At 37.4% G+C, this 21,963-nt stretch overlaps 2 protein-coding genes across 2 annotated transcripts in view; one reads left to right on the top strand and one right to left on the bottom strand.

Annotated features, from left to right (window-relative positions):
- The window catches only part of LOC129744723 (nyctalopin-like), a 481,144-nt gene that overhangs the window by 441,750 nt on the left and 17,431 nt on the right, over positions 1 to 21,963 (bottom strand). The window lies entirely within an intron of this gene.
- On the top strand, positions 9,927 to 11,840 carry LOC129742906 (uncharacterized). Its single transcript, XM_055734848.1, has 2 exons — positions 9,927 to 11,358; positions 11,629 to 11,840. The coding sequence occupies exons 1-2, from the start codon at positions 9,927 to 9,929 to the stop codon at positions 11,838 to 11,840; spliced, it is 1,644 nt and encodes a 547-aa protein (XP_055590823.1).

Raw genomic sequence — 21,963 nt, 5'->3', positions numbered from 1 at the left:
CCATTTTTTACCAGTGTAAGATTTCCACTTGCCTTTACCATCTACTTTTACAATCTAAGCCTTTATTGCTTCGAAATCAGAATGTTTTGATTCAACGAAGTTTTTGAATTAAAGGTTTGAAATCTACACGGAAAAAATAATGATAATAATAATTTACTTGATTTTCAAACAAAAAATCATGAAAACGTTTTTGTTGATTATGCACAAGATGCATCTAATAGACGATTTGATTTCCCAATTGTTGCCCGGCTTAGAAAAATATTTGAAACATCAAATTCTTAGACTGATTTTTTGAGAAATTCAGTTGTCGTTTTTTAAATGCATTTTTCTCAGTGTAGGATTTGAAAAAAATCAAAATTTTGTTTAGGAATTGTAATTTTCGAGCAAAATATGTATATTAAATTTTTTCCTGAAAAGATTGGCCCCTTTTTAAATGTTAGTCTAGACAATTTTTAGAAAAGCTTTGTACGCCAAGTACCGAGATGAGAATCGTTTCCATGTCATCAGTGGACCAGCTATTTCCGTATTACTGAAACTGCTCGTTGCAAAACTTTAATTTTGTCCGCTGAATGTGTCATATGTATAAAAACATTAATTTAGATTCAAAAATACTATACAAATTTTTATATTTAAATCTTATTATGGTGAATACTCCTGATTAAAAGAACATAATATTAAAATTTTCAAAATCGGATGAAGATATAAATGGTTTAATAGGTCGGCGATGAGTTGGGATTTTATTTGTATATTTTGCCGTCTAATGTCTGATCATTATTCCTTAGACGCGGTACTCCATCGTTTTGAAAGCTGTGCTAGACTTGGACTACATGTTTGAAATATATATCTTTCTATAAGCTATCGATCTTCGTCTATTTTCTTACTTTATTTTCGTATTTCTCTATCTATCTTCTTTTTTCTTCTAGAAAAGTGCTAAGCTAAGCAAACGATTGCAAAAACAAAGAAACCGAATATGGTTCCTTAAAACTTAATTGTTTGAGTCGTTTCGAATAAAAAAAGTTTTAAATATTAATAAATGTTGAGTAAAAATTATCTTAAAACCTGATAAAAACGGCTTTAAAATCTGTGGCATCCCAAACAGTTTTAGCAAAAAATGAAGAAAAAACTCACTGGAACCATTTCTAATCAACGTTAATGGAACAAGCAGTTTTCCATGGCCAAACAAACCGCAACAAAATGGTCGGGATTAAAAATTAATCATAATGTCCATTGAACCGCCATAATTTATACCCATCGGAATCATCCTGCCTGCCATTTGGAAGAGGAGCAAGAAAAGTGTAATCCAACGGTTTCTAAAATATCACCACCTCCACCACTTCTTCCATCGGGCTTCATCGGCCGCGTAAGTCCGTTAATCAGGATCGATTAACTAGACGGACATTCAGGAAAAAGTTTGCTCTGCGAAAAGCTTCCCCGGATTGATCCTTTCCTGGGGAAATCAAGTTTGAGGGGAAGCCAAAGTAAAAAGATAAAATTCCAACTTTGAAATTCCACAAGACTGAAGCGAGCGAAAAAGTAAACCCGACGGTGGCCATCGGGAGGCAACCTTCGCATAAATTTTCTCAATTGACCATCATCATCTCCGAGACCAGCGGAAGGAACTAACCCTCGGATTCCTTCTTTTTTCGATTTCTGCGAAGCCGAAAATTTCCTCGAAGCGCATTATCTTCAGGGAACTTTCACTTGGGGAATAATTTTTTTTCTCGGGTATTTTTTTACCGAGTAAGTTTTTTGGGATGAGAGAGCCAAAACAACCTTCGGGAAAAGATCCGCATACTTATGATAATGGAAAACTTGAAGATGGTCGGTCGTTGGCGTAAAAGTTCACATATTAAGTGGGTGGAAGCTTTCTTCTTTTTTTGTTGGTTGGTTGATTGCTGTTTGCTAGACGATTCCATCTCCCTTAAGCCTCCAGCTTTCTGTTTTTAGATTTGGAATGATTAATGAATGATTTTTCATAGAATTTGATAAATGGATGATTGTTATTTAGCTTTTTTTGAGCAAAACCACACAGAACATAATCTAAATAATAAATTTTACAATCATCTATTGAGGATCTTGCATATAATTAGAGAAGTGCAAGCGTTCTAAATATACTTTTGATAAAATACTCATCAAAGTTTTTTGGGGTGTTCGTTTTTTTAAATTTGATTTCGAAAAAAAATTAACAGATCAAGGAAAAAAAAACATTTCAACCATAATTGACTATAACCATAAAAGTCAACTTTTTTATGATCATGATAGCTTACTTTAAATTTCTATTAACCCTAAAAATGGAAATTTCAATACATTTGAATTCATGGGGGAGATAAGGGCATGATGGCCACCTTAAGAAGGAAGCTTAGTAAACTTTAGAAAACAGCCATAAAATTTGAGTCTGATCATTGTTTTGTGTTCAGACACTTTAAAAGTCTATTTACAAAGTCTATTTCAATGTTTAACCAATAAATTTTTTATTTTATTTGAATTATTTGATTTATTTTCTGCAGTCAATAGAAATATAAAGCTACAGCTTGACTTGTTTCATCTGAACAAAAAATGTCATCAACGTATCTTCACCATCATGGATGGCAAAACTCCTCAGATCGACCTGTCCAGTGAAAGAGAGTGCTTTTATTTGGCTGCTCCCCCAAGCTGTTTGGGGAGAGATAAATCGCACTGAAATCAAGAGTGAGATTGTCAACACATAAGAGTGAGCGATAGAATTCACATCTGCTGATGAAAAGAGTTCCCTTCTCTCGGCTAATCTGTTGCACATTTTGTTGAGAAAAAATCTGAGAGCTAACTCAATTTATTCTTGGTACTTTTACGAGAAAAGACGCTGTTCTCCAAACCAATGGTGCCAGAGGTGTCCTGATTTTTTCAGGATTTGACCTGATTTTTGACAGGCCGTTTTTCAAAAACTGTCTTAATTATAATTCAATTTGTAATAAAACATTTTAACCCTTAAAAAGATGGTAATCTTCAGTTCAGAGAATAATTGAACGGCGTTTTTTTCGATATAATCTACCACCCATCTAACTTCTCATCTCTTCTGTTGCATAAATAAAGGCGTTTAAAACACCGTTATTTCGTCTTAATTTATGCAATCTAAGAAGAGCTGAATTTCATTTCAACCAATCTGCTGATGTCCTTTGAAATCCTGTGTCGGTGTCCTGATTTTTTTAAGAAACCACTTGAAACCTCTTCTCCGAACGCTACCTTTTGCAAGAAAAAAAAAATCTGAAACAGCAAACAGTAGTGAGCATGGTAGCGGGGAAGAAATTGTTGTTTTTTTTCTCTATGTTGTGTGGTGGAAGCAGCGTTGCCAGATTGCAAACCACTCAAGTCCGTAGATTTGACGAAAATCGAAAAATGTACTGATTTTAACGAAATGAAACTTGATGACCTTTTTTTTTGATTGTCAGCTAGAATGATTGTTTATCCGCAGAATTCCTATAATTTTTTTGATAATCCGTAAAAAGCCATAAGAAATTATGAAAATCCGTGGATTTCGAGCATCGGTCCGTAGCTCCTAAGAAATGCTCAAAATACGTAGATCAAACATCGCTGGGTGGGAGTCTAAAAAAACTGATTTCTTCATTTACGCTAAGTTGTATGACTGAAACACTAGGTGAGTCGCTCTTTGTTTAGAATTCTCTTTCTCCCATTCAGATGCGAAAGCTCTCTCACTTGCCTACCAAATCACTTACAGCCAGAGTTGCCAACACTTTTTTTTTTCAAAAATCAGGGAAAATGTGAAAAAAATCAGGCTTTATCAGGCTACGGTCAAATAATGGAAATATCGCTTAAAGTGATGACATTTTTTTTGTCATCGCTTCTCATTTTCACTCTAACTTGTGTTGGAAGCCTACTTTGTTTAATAATTGTACTGAATAAAAGGGGGGGGGGGGAGGAGAGCAGTGGGAGCAATTCCCTTGAATTCTTATTTAAAAAGGGAATCTTTCGATTGCTTTGATGCAGCCGCTTTTCCACTTTTTCACTTTAGTAATGGTACCTAATCCAGTTCCTTTCTACCTATTTTTCATCACATTCGAAAAAATCAGACAAATGTTCAAAAATCAGACAAAACCAATGGCTGAACAGGTTGTCAGACTAAGCCTCAAAAAATCAAACAAATCCCAAAAAATCGGGTACATTGGCATCTCTGCGTACAGCTCGTGTAAACTTGGTTAACGAGAGGAGCACGATCAGCGAGAGAGGATTGCATTCGGAAGCCGAACTAAAAACAGAGTTTTTTCTCCCGACTTTTCGTAGTTTGGGAGGAGCCGATTATACATGTCCACCATTTTTCGAGCAATAAATTTTGAGTTTCGATATTCTTCTTTACTAAGTTAAAAATTATGATGAGAATGCATAGCAACTGCAACTTTCAATCGGATTTGGTTAAAAATGTGCAATGATTTTTTTTTACTTTTTACGAGTGAATGAATATACCTAATTAATTTATTTTAACTGTGAACATTGTGTTTTTTAGTCGTTTCGATCCAATAGTTTGGAGCATCACGTGCCTAAACAAGGGAATTTGACATCCAACGATTTCAAAGGTTGCTTTGAGAAGTGTTTGATAAAAATCCAATACTACCTTAGTTCTTACAATAAAAAGTAATTTTTGGACAGAATATGAGTAGTAGATAGATTAACGAAGTAATGATTTCGGGTTTTCAGCAAATATATTCCGCAAAGACGATCATTTCCCTTAGCAGGTGCATATTCCCCCGAAAAACACTAAACTCAAAATCACACGCAATCAGAAAATGCAACGATGGCAAGATGCAAAATTTTTTCAAAAAATATATGATGAAAACCAGAAATTTTGATCATGTCTCCCAAGTAGTTTGATGATCAGATCAGATATTAGAAATTTTTTCGGCAAAAAATTCGTTGGGTTGTACAGTGTGGCCAGCAAAAATAATGTTTTTTTTTTATTCATAGTTTCAGATATATTTAAAGGTCTTTGAGGGTCGGAATTGAGCAGGCATGTACCGGGTCAGCCAAAGCAGCCGCCCGCTTACGATATTCGGAGCTGGAAAAGGCAGTTAAACGAGCTTGTAGACGAGACAAGAGAGCCTGGACAAACTCCCTAGCCGAAGAGGGAGAAAGAGCCGCCGCCAATGGAGATATCCGATTACTTTATGACATTTCTCGCTGCCTCAGTGGTGCAAGGACTAATGCAAGAATGCCGCTGAAAGACCGAGCAGGTCAGTTATTGACCGATCGAACAGATCAGCTCAAACGATGGACTGAACACTTCCAACAACTCTTCCGAGTCACGAATAGCGATGGCCAACAGAATCCGCAGCTCGAAGCGCCAACAGTAAGTCGCATAAATGGCGTCAACTCGGAAGTGCCCTCGCTGGCTGAAATAGAAGCGGCAATCAAAAACATGAAATCCAATAAAGCACCTGGGATCGATTGCATCCCTGCTAAAATGCTGAAAGCCGACCCTGCCCTGTCAGCACAAATGTTGCACCGTCTTTTCGCTGACATCTGGGATACTGCAACATTCCCGACCGACTGGATGCAGGGTATCCTCGTAAAGGTCCCGAAGAAAGGAGACCTGACAGAGTGCGGTAACTGGCGAGGCATAACGTTGATCTGTACAACCCTCAAAGTACTCAGCAAAGTGATCCTGAACAGGATCCAGGAGAAAATTGACGCTACACTCCGACGGCAACAAGCTGGATTCCGATACGGACGATCATGTGTGGACCACATCACAACGCTACGAATCATACTGGAACAAATCAACGAATTCCAGGACTCTCTTCTGCTGGTTTTCGTTGTTTTCGAAAAAGCATTCGACCGACTTAAGCATGAAAACATCTGGGCGGCTCTAAGGCGACGAGGGGTCCCAGAGAAACTAGTCCATCTCATCGAAATACAATACGAGGCATTTTCGTGCAAGGTCTTGCACGACGGTGTCTTGTCCGAACCAACCCCGGTAACTGCTGGAGTGAGACAAGGATGTATCTTATCACCGCTTCTTTTTCTCATCGTAATGGATGAGATTCTGACTGGATCGATCGACTGTGCACCGAACCGAGGATTGCCGTGGAATCCTTCAACAATGGAGCATCTGAACGACCGTGACTTGGCTGACGATATTGTTTTGTTCGTCCAAATGCAACCGGATATGCAGAGCTTTCGACGACCTCACCGAAAGTTCCAAGGCAGCAGGTCTCAAAGTCAATGTCGGAAAGACCAAGTCGATAGAGATCAACACAGAAAATCCCTCCAGTTTCATGGTAGCTGGGCAACAAGTTGAGAAAGTGGAGTGCTTCCAGTATCTTGGTAGCCAGATAACGCCTGATGGTGGTACCGGGAAAGACATCGAAACCCGGATCAGAAAGGCCCGATTTGCGTTTGCGAGTTTCCGAAACATCTGGCGGTCACGCCAGATCTCTCTACGAACAAAAATCCGAATCTTCAACTCAAACGTCAAATCCGTATTGCTGTACGAGTGCGAAACTTGGTGCACATATGCGGTAACGACGCGAAAACTGCAAGTAATTTGTAAATCGTTGCCTGCGGAATATCATCCGCGCTCGGTGGCCTGGCAACTGGATCTCGAATGAGGAACTACATCGCCGGTGTCATCAAAGGGCGCTAGAAATCGAGATTCGGGAACGTAAGTGGAGATGGATTGGGCACACGCTGCGGAAAGGTGAAAACGAGATTTGCAGAGAGAGGCTTGATTGGAATCCAGAAGGTCATCGAAGAAGAGGCAGACCCAGAAACTCGTGGCGGCGAAGCCTAGCCGCTGAAATCCGAACTGTCGACGAGAGTCTTGACTGGGACCAGGTGAAGACGCCGGCTCCGGATCGTCAACAGTGGACGTCTTTTACCACGGCCCTATGCACCGGTGGATCGGCGCGGGATCATTAAGAAAGTAAGTAAGTAAGTTGGATCAAAAATAAAAGGGTGGAATCTTGGTTTCAAGACGGTAAGAAAATAAGGACCATCCTAGTGCGCGTGCATAAGTTGTTAGAATAAGAATAGATAAGGATTTTTCTTTGTAACTAGGTAAAATCATGCTCGATTACCATGTAAACTTGAGGGCCGATAGGGTCCCTGAGTTTTATCCAAATGAACTGCAATTTGTCATGTGACCTTTCGGAAGGCCAAGGAACGATTTCGGTATCATAGGCTCCGGATTAAATATATTCAATCTAGAAACTAAATCGTGTCTGCACCATTATCACCGGATTGAAAATTCAAAATTAAAGGTGAAAAGGTTGGAAGTAAAATTCTAAACCAAAAAAGCTGTATTTATGAGAGCAGGGAACTAGTATTATTTGATATGACTTAATGAATACAGTAAGGCTTTATTCAACAAAAAGCAGGGCCGGATTTAGCCATCGGGGGGCCCGGGGCAATTTTTCTCGGGGGGCCCCTATAATTCGATTTTTTTTTTCAAATGTTACCCACAAAATACAAAACCTTTCAAACGTGTACAAAAAACTGGAGATGAGAGCAGTATACAATCTTCAAATAGCCATGTCGTCTGCGTAGAACATAGTTTCTGGCAGGGCTTGTGATATAGCTCAGTTGGCAAGTCTGTTGTCTCCTGAGCCGATGTCCGCGAGTTCGAGCCCAAGAGTAAATATCGAACACAGTTGTACCGGATAGTTTTTCAATAACGATCCGCCAACTGTAACGTTGATAAAGTCGCGAATGCCATAAAGATGGTAAAACGACTATAATCGAAACAAAAAAAAAAATATAGTTTCTGGTATCTTCAAATAGAAAATGGTAATTGGTAATCACGTGCAAACATTGGGGAAGAGTTTAGAAATTTCTTAGAAATGAAAACTCTGATTAAAGCTGCAAAATGCAAAATTTAATTCTCATTTTTTTAAAACCCTTGTCACCAACTAAAATTCTCTAATATAAATAAATGACCGGATAGATATTATAAATAATTTTCATATCATCATTGATCGTTTGGTTTGTGCTTATTCGAGAAATATTTACCTAGTGACAATTAGGAAGTATCATGAAGATTTGGAACATAGAAAACAAAATTAAAAAAAAAATAAACAAAATAATTAAATCCACATTCCATAGAGATACAGATATAAGAGTTTAAGAATTCAAAACTTTAAATCACATTATATTCAGAACCAAAATTCAGTGTTTCAAACCAAAATCATAATTTAAAATCAAGTTTTGAGAAACAAAATATGAATTAAATTAAAAAAAAAAAAGATACAAAGTTACAATCAGAGCAAAAGCAGAAATTGCACAAAAAAATCTTTTCCTGAGATGTTTTTGAATATGATTCTCTTCAGATAAAAAAAATTTTAAACAAAGATCCTGAATTTTAAAAATTCAGAAAAATGATGAAACTGAACTTCAGTAACAGAAGAAACAATACAAGACTAGAAAATCCCAATAAATTGAATTTGGAATAAGATAAGATTAAGATCATAGAAATATTATTATTAAGAAAATCACTCAATGATACTAGGAACTCAACTATCAGATCGTTTTTATGATAATTTGAGAATGATTGTTTGAAATTGGTATTACGATTCCGTCATGTTTGGAAGCCCCGCAGTGAGACGTGCTAACGGTCCAAGATTCTCTTTTTCTCACGTCTCACTGCTACACCGTAGAGCATAAGTGCGAAAACCAGAGAGCCGAACTGGTTGATATAAACAAACGGCAATAAAGCATAAGTTTCCAACCACCGAACAGTTAACGTCGCGAATTTCTGCTCGTCCGAAAACCCACTATCGGGAAAAATAAAGTGCTCCCCCACGACCGGAGCAGTAGTTAAGTGCAGCAAAAGTGTTGCAAAACCCCTCAGAGTGAAGCAAACTGGTCTTACAGTCCGCCAGTACGAGGGTGAAAAAGGTGCAAGTGCATTTATAAACATTGTTGGTCCATTCGAGCCAGATAGTCCAGTGAAAATTTGGACATAGTTGGACAATTGAGTGGTGATATTGTGTCGCCTATTAAGAGCGACGGACATTTTGTGCTGTTGGGTCGCACCAATTGTGATTGGTTGGCGGCATTTTGGACGCGCGTTTCCAACAAAGGACCTTTGTGGAGGATCGCCATCGCGGATTCGTGGAGTAGCATCAAGCCGCTAGTGATAGGTCCTAGCGAGGTGGAATCCAGTGGTGCCCAAGACAAGTTGGCGAATTTCGGAACTTTTGGTCGGACCTTCGGACGGTTTTTGAAACGGATTGTTGGATAAGTAGCGCATGTCTGTCGTTGTTGGTTTGTGGTTATTGAAATCTTGTGGTTTGAATAAAATTTGGATTTTTTATTGTATTTTGGGTAGACGACGAAATTAATTATTGTGCAATTCCTTGAGGTATTCGACTCTTTCGTTTACGAATTGTTTCTGCTTTGGCTGTCAAGTCGCGATTCCCCTGTCAAGGTCGTTTTTGTGAAACGTCGAGCGTTTTGAGTCAGTTCGGTCTGAAATTTGGTCAGATTGTGTTTGATGTAAAGTGAATCAAATTTGTGATTCGGTCAGTATGCATCTGAATTTGTCAGAGATTGTGTTTGGATTCATGTGAATCAAATCAGTCAGATTGTGTTGGATAAGTGAATCTAATTGGTGGTTCAGCCAGATTGTGTTTGAATATAGAGTGAATCAAATTTGTGATTCAACCAGTATTGTGTCGGATTGGAATTGTTGAATTCCTATTGGTGCAGATCGAGTTAAGTGGTTTCACAGACATATCTTCGTGGTCTGTGATATTCGGATTTAAGTTATTCACAAGTTTTGGAATAAAATAACTTGCAAAATGGAAGACTACAGCATTTTGAGGAAGCAAGAGCGCCAGTTGAGAGCCTCAATTAAAGGAGTCGCTTATTTCGTGCGAGATTATAAGCAAGAGCTTCATGAATCCCAGATTGAAGTCAGATTGTGTCTGTTAGAGTCGACCATGAAAAAGTACTACCTGGTAAGGCAGAAATTGGAGGTGCTTTTGGATGCTGCCGACAGTGACGGGGAGAAAGAAGATACCAAGGAATCAGAGGCAGCAAAGAAACGCAGGCTTCAGAGGCAGGCTGAAGAACGTGAGGCAAAATTCGACGAAGAAACGCTGGAAATGGAAGGGCAGTACTGCGCATTGAAAGCAGCACTCTTGGCTCTACGTCCGAAGAAGAATGAGTCGCTGAGTTCTTCTGGATCAGGGGAAGGAACTGAAACCATGTCACGCGTTAAGCTGCCTGACATCAAGCTGCCAGGTTTCGACAGGAAGCTTCGTGATTGGATTCCGTTTCGAGACATGTTCTTCAGCTTGATTCACAACAACGAACGTCTCTCTGATATCGATAAATTTACGTATCTACGATCAGCAATAAGTGGCGAAGCGCTTCAGGAGATAAGTTCTATCGAGTTGTCTTCTGATAATTACCAGGTAGCTTGCAACATGCTTGAGAAAAGGTACGAAAACAAGAAGTTAATTGTGAAGGCGTATTTGGACGCACTCTTTGGTATCGAGCCTCTGAAGAAGGAAAGCGGTGAAGCTCTGAACCGCCTTGTCAGTGATTTTGATCGCAACATACAGATGCTGGGCAAGATGGGCGAGGACACAGAGAAGTGGTCGACAATGCTGGCATACATGGTTTGCGCTCGCCTAGATTCGGTTACCCTTCGTCAGTGGGAGAGTCATCACAACTCTAAGGATGTTCCGACGTACCAGAAGGTGATGGACTTTCTGAGGGATCAGGCATTGGTTCTGCAATCGATAGCACCGACTAGGTCAGAAGACATCGAAAGTCGTCGCTATCGTACAACCGTTCACACCACATCGAGAATTCAGAACAACTGTGTGTTCTGTGGTAATTCGTTCCATCCAGCATCTACGTGCAGCAAGTTCAGAGCGATGTCAGTACCCCAGCGCTTTGAAGTGGTCAAGATGAAGCGGCTCTGCATCAATTGTTTGGGTTCTGGTCACTTTGCGGATCGTTGTAGCAAAGGACCATGTCGTGAGTGCAACAGAAAGCACCATTCGATGCTGCACAAAAGTTTTAACAGTTTTTCGAGTCAGAGCTCCGTTTCACAAAACCAGTCGACAGTCAACAGTCAATCGTTTCATAATGAAAATCTTCCAGGACCTTCTGGGCAAGGTCATGAACACAATTCGATTAGACAGAATCAACAAAGTCAACCCTCGCACACAAATCTTCAAGCACAAGAGAATTCCACTAATTCCTACCCCATAATACAAACACGTATTCGCCACACTCAACCACAACACACCACAGACAATTCTTTTACGTTTAATGCGGCACCAAGGCCGGATTGCGCTAAATATCGTTCACCTAGAGTTTTAATGTCAACCGCTGTAGTGCGGGTTGAAGATCGGTTTGGTAACCATGCGTTTGCGAGAACATTGTTGGATTCGTGTTCCGAATATTGTTTTGTTACGAAAAGCTTTGCGAAAAGATTGAATCTCCGAAGAAGTCGGAATGTTTTGAGAGTCCAAGGTATTGGAAATCAGTCAGCTAAATCGATTGAGTCAGTTGAGGCGAGAGTTCGGCCTCGTGTGTCAGAAATTTCTTCATTTTCGGAAGATATGAGTTTTCATGTGTTACCTAAGATTACAAGTAATCTGCCCACCACCAAAGTATCTCTCAAAGGGTGTAAGATTCCTCATGATTTGGTATTGGCGGACCCTGAGTTTTGGAGCCCGGGTCCGATAGATATGATTATTGGGGCAGAGTACTTCTGCGATTTGTTGCGATCAGGCAAATGTAAGGTTTCGAACGATGGTCCAACTCTGCAAGAAACCGAGTTTGGATGGGTTGTTTCCGGGAGAGTTCCGGATAGTTCCGTTGAATCTGTTGCATAGACAAATGGTTCAGAATGGTTTGTTATTTCTACTGCGAGTTTGAAAGACATTGGACAAGTTCTGGGAGTTAGAACCATGCAGTAAAAACCAGTATATTGTCGGTTGATGAGTCAGTTTATGAACAGATATTGAAGGGAATCTGCAAAGGGCAGAACTTAAGGCCTTGGTTTGGGAGTGTATCAATGAAAATTTGTCGATGGGACATATGAAAGAAACTTAAGATGTGTCAGTTGATATTTGTCAGAATGGGTCCGAGATTAGTCGGAAAAGTCAGAAAAAAACGTTCAGAATGTGTCAGAATTTTAACCTGGTTGTTATCTTCCACGTCATGTAGTGTTGAAACCGGAAAGTACATCTACAAAGTATTTTGATGCGTCGTGTCGCACCTCAACGGTCGTTTCGTTTAACGATTTTTCGATGGTGGGGCCTACTGTGCAGAACGATTTGTTGTCTGTCATCATGCGATTCCGTTTGCACCGATACGCCATCAGTGCCGACGTCGAGAGGTCAGGATGGCACATGTTCAGCAACCGGGTCAACATACTCAGCGGACAGGTGACGAGATACATCAGAAGAACCAGTAAAGACCGACGAATTAACGACGGTTACATACGGAGCTGGGTGTTTTCCGTATTTGGCGGAAAAGTGTCTGAAACAGCCGACTAAAGACGGATCAGCAAGTAATTCGATTGGTTTGAGAACTGATAGAAATAGTTTTTTTTGTAGACGACTGTCTTATTGGGGCACACAGTGTCAAAGAAGACAAGCTTCTTGTTACGGGAGTTTTACTCAAACTTACAAGCATTGTTGGAAAGATTTTTTGAAATTTGTAAAGATTTGAGTCAGATTTTGAATACGATTTGTCAGATGTTCAGATATTTTTGTTGGTTATAGCCGAGTCAATATTGGCTCATTTGTAACTTTTTTCGCGGCAGACATCTGCTCAGCAATATTGGCAGCAATAAGGCCAAGAGATCATAGACCCGTCGTTTATCGAAAAACGTTCAATAACTATGAACTAAGAGCAAAATATGAACCCCGAATGGAATTTTGGTCTGAAGTCGTCGCTTACGAGTTTGGTCCGTAATATCGCATTGACTCTTCGCTTCAGATTTAACGCTCAGCTTGAGTGTGAGAAGAATTAACGTGGAATGGTGTTCGAGAGTCGCTAAGCTTAACTCCTTTGTTCAAATTTGTATGATGCGCGTAAGGGGTCGGTTTTCGAATGTTCCACTACCGATACTTGAAACACATCTACTGGTTGTAGTTCGCTAAATGAGGTTGGTCGACAAAACATCATTGTTGTGTGGAGAAAGAAGGCTCACGAGTATGTTCCGTGCTACAGAAAAATATCCAAGATCAATTGACAGGTTTATTCACACTTGCCGTCAGTCAAAGTAACACCGTTGAAGCAGATTATTATCCATTTCCCCCTAGTTTCCTTTATCGTTAATCAACACTCTTTGGAAAACCCGGAGAAATTTCAATTGGAAAATGGCTAGATGCAAAGTTGTTTCAGTAAAAGGTTTCAAAATGAACCGACTAAGTATGAAATAAATTGGAATTCGTCGAATATGTCAGATTGCATGAGTCAGAGAAGTAAAACAGCAAGTGTCTTCAAAATTTTGGTTGAATACAAAGAATATTCAGTAAAAATTCGTTTCAAAATTTGGAGGCTTAATTCAGGGCCAAAGTCTTTGTAAACTCACCAGCATAATTGAAACATGTATGATTTCCTTTGATCGCCCTTACACGAAATGGTTGGCAAAGTTTTGCATGAACAGAAAACGAGTCGTATTTTGTGATCGATGTTGAATATAAGCGCCACGGTATTCATCCAATTATTTTTTATTTCGTTTCATGAGCCTGATTTTATCGGTACAGCTACACTTCAAATTCCGGAACGATAAGCGGGCTTGGACTGATCAATTAAGTCCGACCTGAGTCTTTATTCCAACGTAGCACCATCGCACGGTAAACATGTTGCTGGCCCAAACATCTGGAACGAAATGTGAAGTTACCGCTACCAAATAATTGAGCATCTGGAAAAAAAACTCACCTGATCGACTTGGGTTGGATATTTGATGAACTTGGGTTAAATGTTTGGCGCTTATTTCCAGCGGGCAGCTGTAAACTATCGATGAATTTGATGGTTAACTCCCACGACTCGAAATGCAACGAATCCTTCGCCTGGGCAAGGTGCATAGGCAGCTGTAAATACGTGTCAATGTTCACCACTGGGCTCGAGAAAATGGATGAAAAACTTACCTGTCGGAATAGCAGCTCGATAATTCCGATTCCCATGAGTCCCATCTTACCGGTTTGGACGGATCCGTAGGAAATATAAAGCCAAAAACCCGAAATTTAAGACGTTATTTCGGAATTTGTTGAGACCAAATGATTAGCAGCGTGAATTTATCGAGTCACACCAGAAATTCCAAATCAAAACAAACCAGATTGGAGATTTTGGGAGAGAATGTTCTCCATGGGCGTAGGTGTGAAAAGGGGGCAAACGGGTTTATCACCCTTAATAGATAGTTAGTGAATTTGGCAAAAAAAAAACTTTGCATTTGAATTATATAACGTAGAGTAGTAATTTGATTGATTGAAATTTATGAATTGTTATAGTTTGTAAGAATTGTGGTTGAAATCCGATGGTTTCAAGGGGGCCGGAATGTTTGAAATTGGTATTACGATTCCGTCATGTTTGGAAGCCCCGCAGTGAGACGTGCTAACGGTCCAAGATTCTCTTTTTCTCACGTCTCACTGCTACACCGTAGAGCATAAGTGCGAAAACCAGAGAGCCGAACTGGTTGATATAAACAAACGGCAATAAAGCATAAGTTTCCAACCACCACAAAGTGCGGCTCGCGAATTTTTATACTCCGTCCGAAACCCCGTCGTAGGCAAACTAAGTCCTTCCCCCACAGTGGGAAAGTTTGAAAGGAGAAAATAGTACTCCTCGGGAAGTGTTGTTTGGGTGTAAAAAGCTAGTTTTACAGTCCGCTAGCTAGTGATTAGTGTTATCATAAACAATGATCAATTGGAAAATGATATACTGAATTCAGGATATTCAATTCAGTAGATGATAAAATTTTGGTTGAATCAGTTGAAAATGTTCCAAAACAAATTTCAAGTCTAAGACAGAAATTGGGATTGAAATTCAATAAAGAAACCCTGTACTGTCGATTGGTCCAATTTATGTGACTACAGTTTTTTTTTAAATATTTTACTTTCAAAAATAGGGAGGGAAAAGGGTTGAGAATTTATAAACCAATGAAAATTTCAATAATAATGATTGAAAGGTGAAAAATTATTATAATAGGCGGTATTAACACGGATACTGCCTTGGTCAAATTCTGAAATGTTTATCATAAAGCGAAATAAGCTGCTATTTTAGTGCAGTAAACCATAACTTGGAAACTTAACGTAACATCAAACATTATTGTTGTGCAAGACGTTTGAATGTAATGAAAATGAGAAGATAGGTGTTTTTTTTATTTTACCTGTTCTGTACAGAATGTCGTAACTGATATGTTTTGATAAAAAATGAAAATTTGAGGTGTTTTGTGTCATATTTTTCTTATTTTTTTTCGAATTCGGTTTTGTTCAGAAGATTTTGATATTCTCAGCTCGCAAAATGTGGGAGAGCTCCTTCACTGCTTACTCTAGGGGCCCCCTTAACTTTTTAAAGACAAAAACAAATCTAGATATTATTTCACGGGGGCTCTTTAGTTTTTGTATTTCAAGTTTTAATCCAGATTTTCTAGTTTTGATTTCTTTTCATGGATTTGTAGTAGTATAATTAAAGTAATGTTAAACCTTTTTTCTTTCGGGGGGCCCCCCTGAGCCGGGGGGCCCGGGGCAATTGCCCCTTTTGCCCCCCCTTTAATCCGGCCTTGACAAAAAGCTTAATATTTTCGCGATCACGAGAGTCGAAAGTAATGCAAGTAATTTTTAAAATTACTGTAAACTAGTATTCACAGTACCATCATATTTGTGCCTAGATTTTTTTTTCTAATTGTTGGAGTGTTCTCACTAAAAATTAACTTTCGAAAAAGCTTTGATGCAGAAGGCGGCCGAGTGTTTAAGTGGACATTCGACGAAAAAAAAACACAAAACCGTTAAATTTCCCAAAAGCATTTTCCACTTTTCGGCTGCCATTTCACAGCCATACAAATTCCCGACCACGTACCGCAATAACAGTGAAAGAGTTCAGTCAGCGAAACTGCGATTGGCACGCATATCGATCCCGCTCACGTACCGAGGTTCATTTTGTACCAATAAATTTGTGGCTGTTCATTTTTTTCCCCGGTGCGGCGTTTCACCAATCCTACTGAGTTCTGAAGAAAAACCACAAACTGGCGGGTATCCTATCAACCTGTGCTCAACCATCATGAGCGGTTTGTTTGTGGTGTGGGCCGAAGCGAAGGAAAAAAAAGCCCAATTTAACGATATGGCGTTTGGATTGAGTTTCCGTTTTTTTCTTCATACCAAAAAAAAAAAATCCAACGAAAACACGCGCTTTCCGAAATCGACAGCTTTACTCACCAGGCAACGAAGCACCGACCAGATTCAGTCCAATGGGAAGGAATCCTTTTCGAAAGCTCAAGCTATAGATTTTTCTTGGGAAAAAAAGGATCCACCAGTTGTGGGAAAATAACGCTGCTTGCAGGCATCGTCATCGAGGGAACAAATTTACTACGCCCGTATCTTAAAATTTGATCACTAATGGAATGGCGCTGCCTTCCAATAATGATCATGACTAAAGATTACACTTGAGCTTGTTTTTAAATGTTGCTTCGGAACATTGTGAGCCTCACCATGGAATGTTGAAGTAACCTCCTCTACGTTATTTGAGTATTTCAAGGTTAAAGGGATCTGCGTAATGATCATAATATTTACCAACTTTAGAGTGGACCAAAAGAAAGTGTATATTAAACAGTCATGTTTCGATTTTTCTTCAAAGATTGCTGAATGAACAATCATTTCTTTATTTGCTTTCAAATTTAATGTTTAATTTTTTTTAACAAAACATTGAAAAATCTACCACGTAATCTGCCAAAACATTTCCTGCAATCACATGAAATCTGTAGCCAAAAAAGCTTCGTGTGACATTTTTCTCTCACAGTTTTTCTCTAAAATAAAACCTTGAAAATCCATTAATATTTGAATATTTAAAAACATTTAATTTTTTGGATTTAATTTCAAACGTAAGGATTTTTAATAAAAACCTTAAAATTATTGTTAAATAGATCAAAGCTAATTAATTATATTTATGTTTTCGACCGGGAAGATGTTTTTGAATAATAGTTTTTGGCTTTCTACGGTCTGAGAATTTAATCAAACAACGTTTTATTTGAAATACTCGACGTTTCGACCACAAAAAATGGTCGAAACGTCGGGTATTTCAAATAAAACGTTGTTTGATTAAAATCTCAGACCATAAAAAGCCAAAAATTATTACTAAATAATTATATAGAACCTACACATTTTTTTTCATACTTTTTGTATTTGGGAATTGTTTTAGCCAAAAATGGTATTATAAGTTTTTCATAAACAAACCCCCCCCCCCCCACCCCCCCCCCCCCCCCTCACCAAGATATTTTCATTCAAGTGATTAAAAATTTTGGTTTAGTACCGCGATGTATTGTAATGAAGTTTGATAAACATTTCCTCGAATTTCAAGTGTAAGCTTGTGGAAACGGCATAACAAATTCCAAGTATTCGAGCCATGTCCTTCAATATATGCAATTCCAAATCAAATGTATAGGGTTTGTCAATGTAGTTCGTGTAATCTGAAGATTTTCTACTCCAAGGTGGTCCTTCTCCCGACTACCTCGAGTAGATGTGGCACGGCTGTATTTGTGATTCAGAGCATCTTCAATGCTATACCCACAAATCAGACTCTTCTCCAATAGTTAACTTCCATGGAGGTGAAATTTTCGGCATAAAATTCTATGTCGAACCAGCATTTACAAGTTTCCTAATATCTGGCATTGTCCTCCCAGCGCAATCGCATTGCATATGTCTGGAGAAACCAAATGAAACATATACTATCACAAGACACAGCAGGATGGAAACAATCAGCCAGCAAGAATATTTTAGAATGATGCACCAAGCCCTGCATGTGTATGTAAACAGGCCGGCACAAATAAGGGAAAACGATGCAAAAAGGTGATTAAAATTATTTACGCAAAAATGAGACGTTTTGGATCACACAAAATAATTAAGAAATGAATTTTACAGGATATTTCACGTAAATTAGGATTTTGTAGCATGACATCGGTTCAATGTATGCCCGATCAGGAGAGCATATCAAAATAATAACTCAAACGTATCTCACCAAGATATTTGCATCTGATTCAGTTATAATTAAGTACTCTAAATTTTCGATTTTAAGTTTCTCCAATCTGAATTATATCTTGTTCTGATTGACAAACTTGAATGTTGTTGAGCTCATATTCAATGATCAAGATTTTTTTAGGATTGTCCTAAAATAAAATGATTATATCTTATTTTGATATACGTACAACTTTTTCTGAAACACGGACATCGAAGTCAACGGCTCAAACCTTACATTAACAAGTTCCGCTCAACAGATTTATAAAATTGAATCAAATTTTTGGGAAACCAAAAATGGGGCATGGTTTTATCAAATAATGTGGTTTATTGACCTTCCACTAGATAATTTTCTCGGAGCACTCAGATCTTGATGAGCTATAATTTTGATATAATTTGTTCTGTCCAATATCAAACTATGCTATCTGAACGGGATATAATCTTGATAGGAGCATATCAAAAACTGATATAATTTAGCTATGATCGTATAGATTTTTTGATATTATTTGAGATATTTTAACACCCTACGAGTACTGAATTATAACTCATTAAGATAGAAAAAAAATAAGTATCAAAATGTCTTGTAGTGACTCCTTTACTTCTACCGTAAAAGTTCTACATAACTAGGGCATGAATTACACGTAAAATCTAAGGGAATTGATTTTTTGCATTTTTCTCAAGCGTGTAGTTGTAAACTTTTATTTTAAAAGGAAATTGTCGTCAGCCGAGATCATTTTTGAGAGCGTTGTATCTGTTTTTGCTTATTTTGTTATTTTCCCTGGTACCAGCTGAGGTGTATAAAGTTTTGCTTTCTGGTTATGGTATTGTAGGACAAATTTGCTCATTTTACGTTCGAAAAAAAAAATATAAGTAAGTGTTTGAATTTTCAAAATATTATAATTTAACAATTTTTTGACAAATCGTTTTTTTTTTTTGTCAGGTCATGTCGGTATACTGATGATCGATTCAGGCTTCGAATAAATGCTGCTATTTGATTATTTTTGAACTTTTACAGAATTCCACGACTCCATTCACTGGCAAGAGCCTTCCAGAATTGAGGATTCATTTCATAACAAAATAATCCGTGTTTGGCATCGCTAACTGAAAACTTTGTGCCGCCTATTTAATCGTTAACTCAATTAATATAAGCAATCGCTAGTTAAAACCACTAAATTGTGATTCTCGCTTAAAGCTTAAAGCGCTAATCGCTAGTCGCTATCTGTACGTAAGAAAACTCAAACCGGAAAATTGTTGATTTTTTATTAATTTTATGTTATTCATCATAGTCAAATGCAAAATCATTAACAAGTTTTCCACTTTCTCAATCTTGCATGATAGAAATGCGAAATTCTTACGGTAGAAGCATTGCAAAACGTGGATCATTAAGGTTATTAAGGTAACTTGCGGATGAACTGCGATCGGTTTTTGGAACTCATCTGAACTTTCTTTTCTTTCCTGTAGCATTACCTGGAGTCATGACGTTGGCAAGAAAATTCACGAGTCACGTGACTCAACTCGCAAAATAAGTCCCAAATTATATTTGAATTTAAATCTATTTATGTAACAAGCTGCAGAATTGCCAAAAGTAATTATTTTTCCTATACTTTCCACTTGGGCCCCCGAGTCATACAACTAAAGTAACTATCTTTACTTAGAATGATGAAATATTCTGAAAATATCTGTCGTCCTATTTCAAATTTTCTAACCCAGTGGTTGGCAACCCTTTGAGTCGGGAGGGTCAAAAACATCAAATTTTCATAATTTTGGAATTTAAAAAGAGCCACATTAAAGATTAATTGTTTTTGTTTTTAGAAAATCAAAATATATGAATGATCAAGGAACAAAGCTTTTAAGAAAATTAGTTTGAACACATTAAAAAAAATTTCTTACTTTTTTAATTTATCTTTAAAATCTGTTTATGATTACCACGAAGTACAAGGATTCTCTTCTGAATCGCCAACTCTTCCTAAATGGTTTGATTTTATGATAACTTTAATACGTATTGGCAAATATAGAGTCAAGAAAATTTTAAATCCATATAAAACTTAAATAAATGATTTGCATGATGTTGAAGTGAAAGATTTGTCCGTAGTAAGAACCAGCTCATGGGGGGGGGGGGGGGGGGGGGTCTGATGACATTTGTTATATAACATTTTTGCTTGAACAATGCATACACTAGTGAAAAAATGTATATGTATTAGGTACAAATTACTCAGGTCAAAGTTATTTTGCATTATAATTTATTTAATTTTGAAAATAATTCCTAGGAGTTGCCAATTTTTGTATTCATAAAGCTTTGAAAATATATGGTCTTGTGATTTAGCTTAGATGGTAAATCAGTTGCCTCCTGAGCTGATGTCCATGAGTTCGAGCCCATCTAACACCGAACACAGTTGTTCTAGATATGTTTTTCGATGGCTGGTGCGCCAACTGCATCGTTGATAAAAAATCGTGAGTGGCATAATGATGTTAAAAAGAGTTTTATCGAAAAAAAAGGATTTCGAACGCTTTATTCAGAAAAAAAACTTTTTTTACTCACTTTAACTAGCAAGCTAATTCTTCCCAACCGCAAGCAAAACCATTTTAAGCATGGGTGAAAATGTATCAAAATTCAAAAATAAAAGTATCAAAATTTATAAACTGTTATTAAGGTTAATATATTAAGGTATAATTTCAACTATTGTATACTCGATTAAAATTTAATATTTTTGATAGAACTCTTGATTTTGAATCTGCAATTTATGTATATAATGTTAAATAAAATTTTCAGCTGAATTTTTACTTGAAGATAAAGAAAAACAAGTTCAAAAATTATCATTTGTTATTTTAACTTTCATAATTTAAATCCTGTGATTGAAGTTTTCAAAATTAAAATCTAAATTTTTTAAACAACAAATTCTTTCTAATGCATCCAGATCTTATTTTTTATATGTGATTTTTTCCAGGTTTGTGTTTCTATACTGACGTTGATTGAATTTAAAATATTTAATATGAATCACGAATCAAAGTTATCCAACTGATATCTCCTTCATTTTGAATCCAAAATTAAATTTTAACATTGATATTTAATATTGATTATAAAATTTAAATTTAAGCTAAATCTGAATAAAAACCTTAGATTTTAGTTTTGAATTTGGGCAGAATTCTGCATTTTAAACCCAAATTCAAAACCTGAATCTAAATTCTAAATCAGAAATCCAATGAATTTGAAACCATAAAGCGAAATTTGTATCAGAAACCGTTAACCAGAAATCTTATATTTGATTATGAATTCATGGTTTTCAATGTGATTTTTTTTTTCAATTATTTATTCGCAATTGAACTTGTACATTTCAATTGAATTATGAATGGTGAAATTATTTCACATTTTTCAATTTCGTGATGAATAAACCCACTTGGTTTAAAAACCATGAGAAAAAAAACATTTTTCAATTTTGGACTAATAAAACTGACTTATGTTTCAACTTTGTATTTAAGTTTAGGATAAAAATTTCAGATCCGAATCTTAAAAATAGTTTGAATTTTTGTATGTATGTATGTTGGTAATCCACCATGGGTGCACGGATTCACCGCAGTTTCTGCCAAAGTATGGGTTCACATACATTCCTTAGATAATTAGGTTCGACAAATCTCCAATGCAGCGCGCCACCATACCCGGACCCCATGGCTTCGTATGAACTGTTATGTGGTGAATGTATTGCGTGTGTTGATGTAGGTATATTTTGGAAGAACGAATCAATCAGGTGGGCTAGTTTACTTACAGGTATTCCGGCATCCGTGT

The sequence above is a fragment of the Uranotaenia lowii genome, chromosome 2, assembly GCF_029784155.1.
Source record: "Uranotaenia lowii strain MFRU-FL chromosome 2, ASM2978415v1, whole genome shotgun sequence".
NCBI classification, from domain to species: Eukaryota; Metazoa; Arthropoda; class Insecta; order Diptera; family Culicidae; genus Uranotaenia; species Uranotaenia lowii.
The sequence above is the reverse complement of the archived record's forward strand: the minus strand, read 5'-3'. Positions and strand labels throughout refer to the sequence as shown.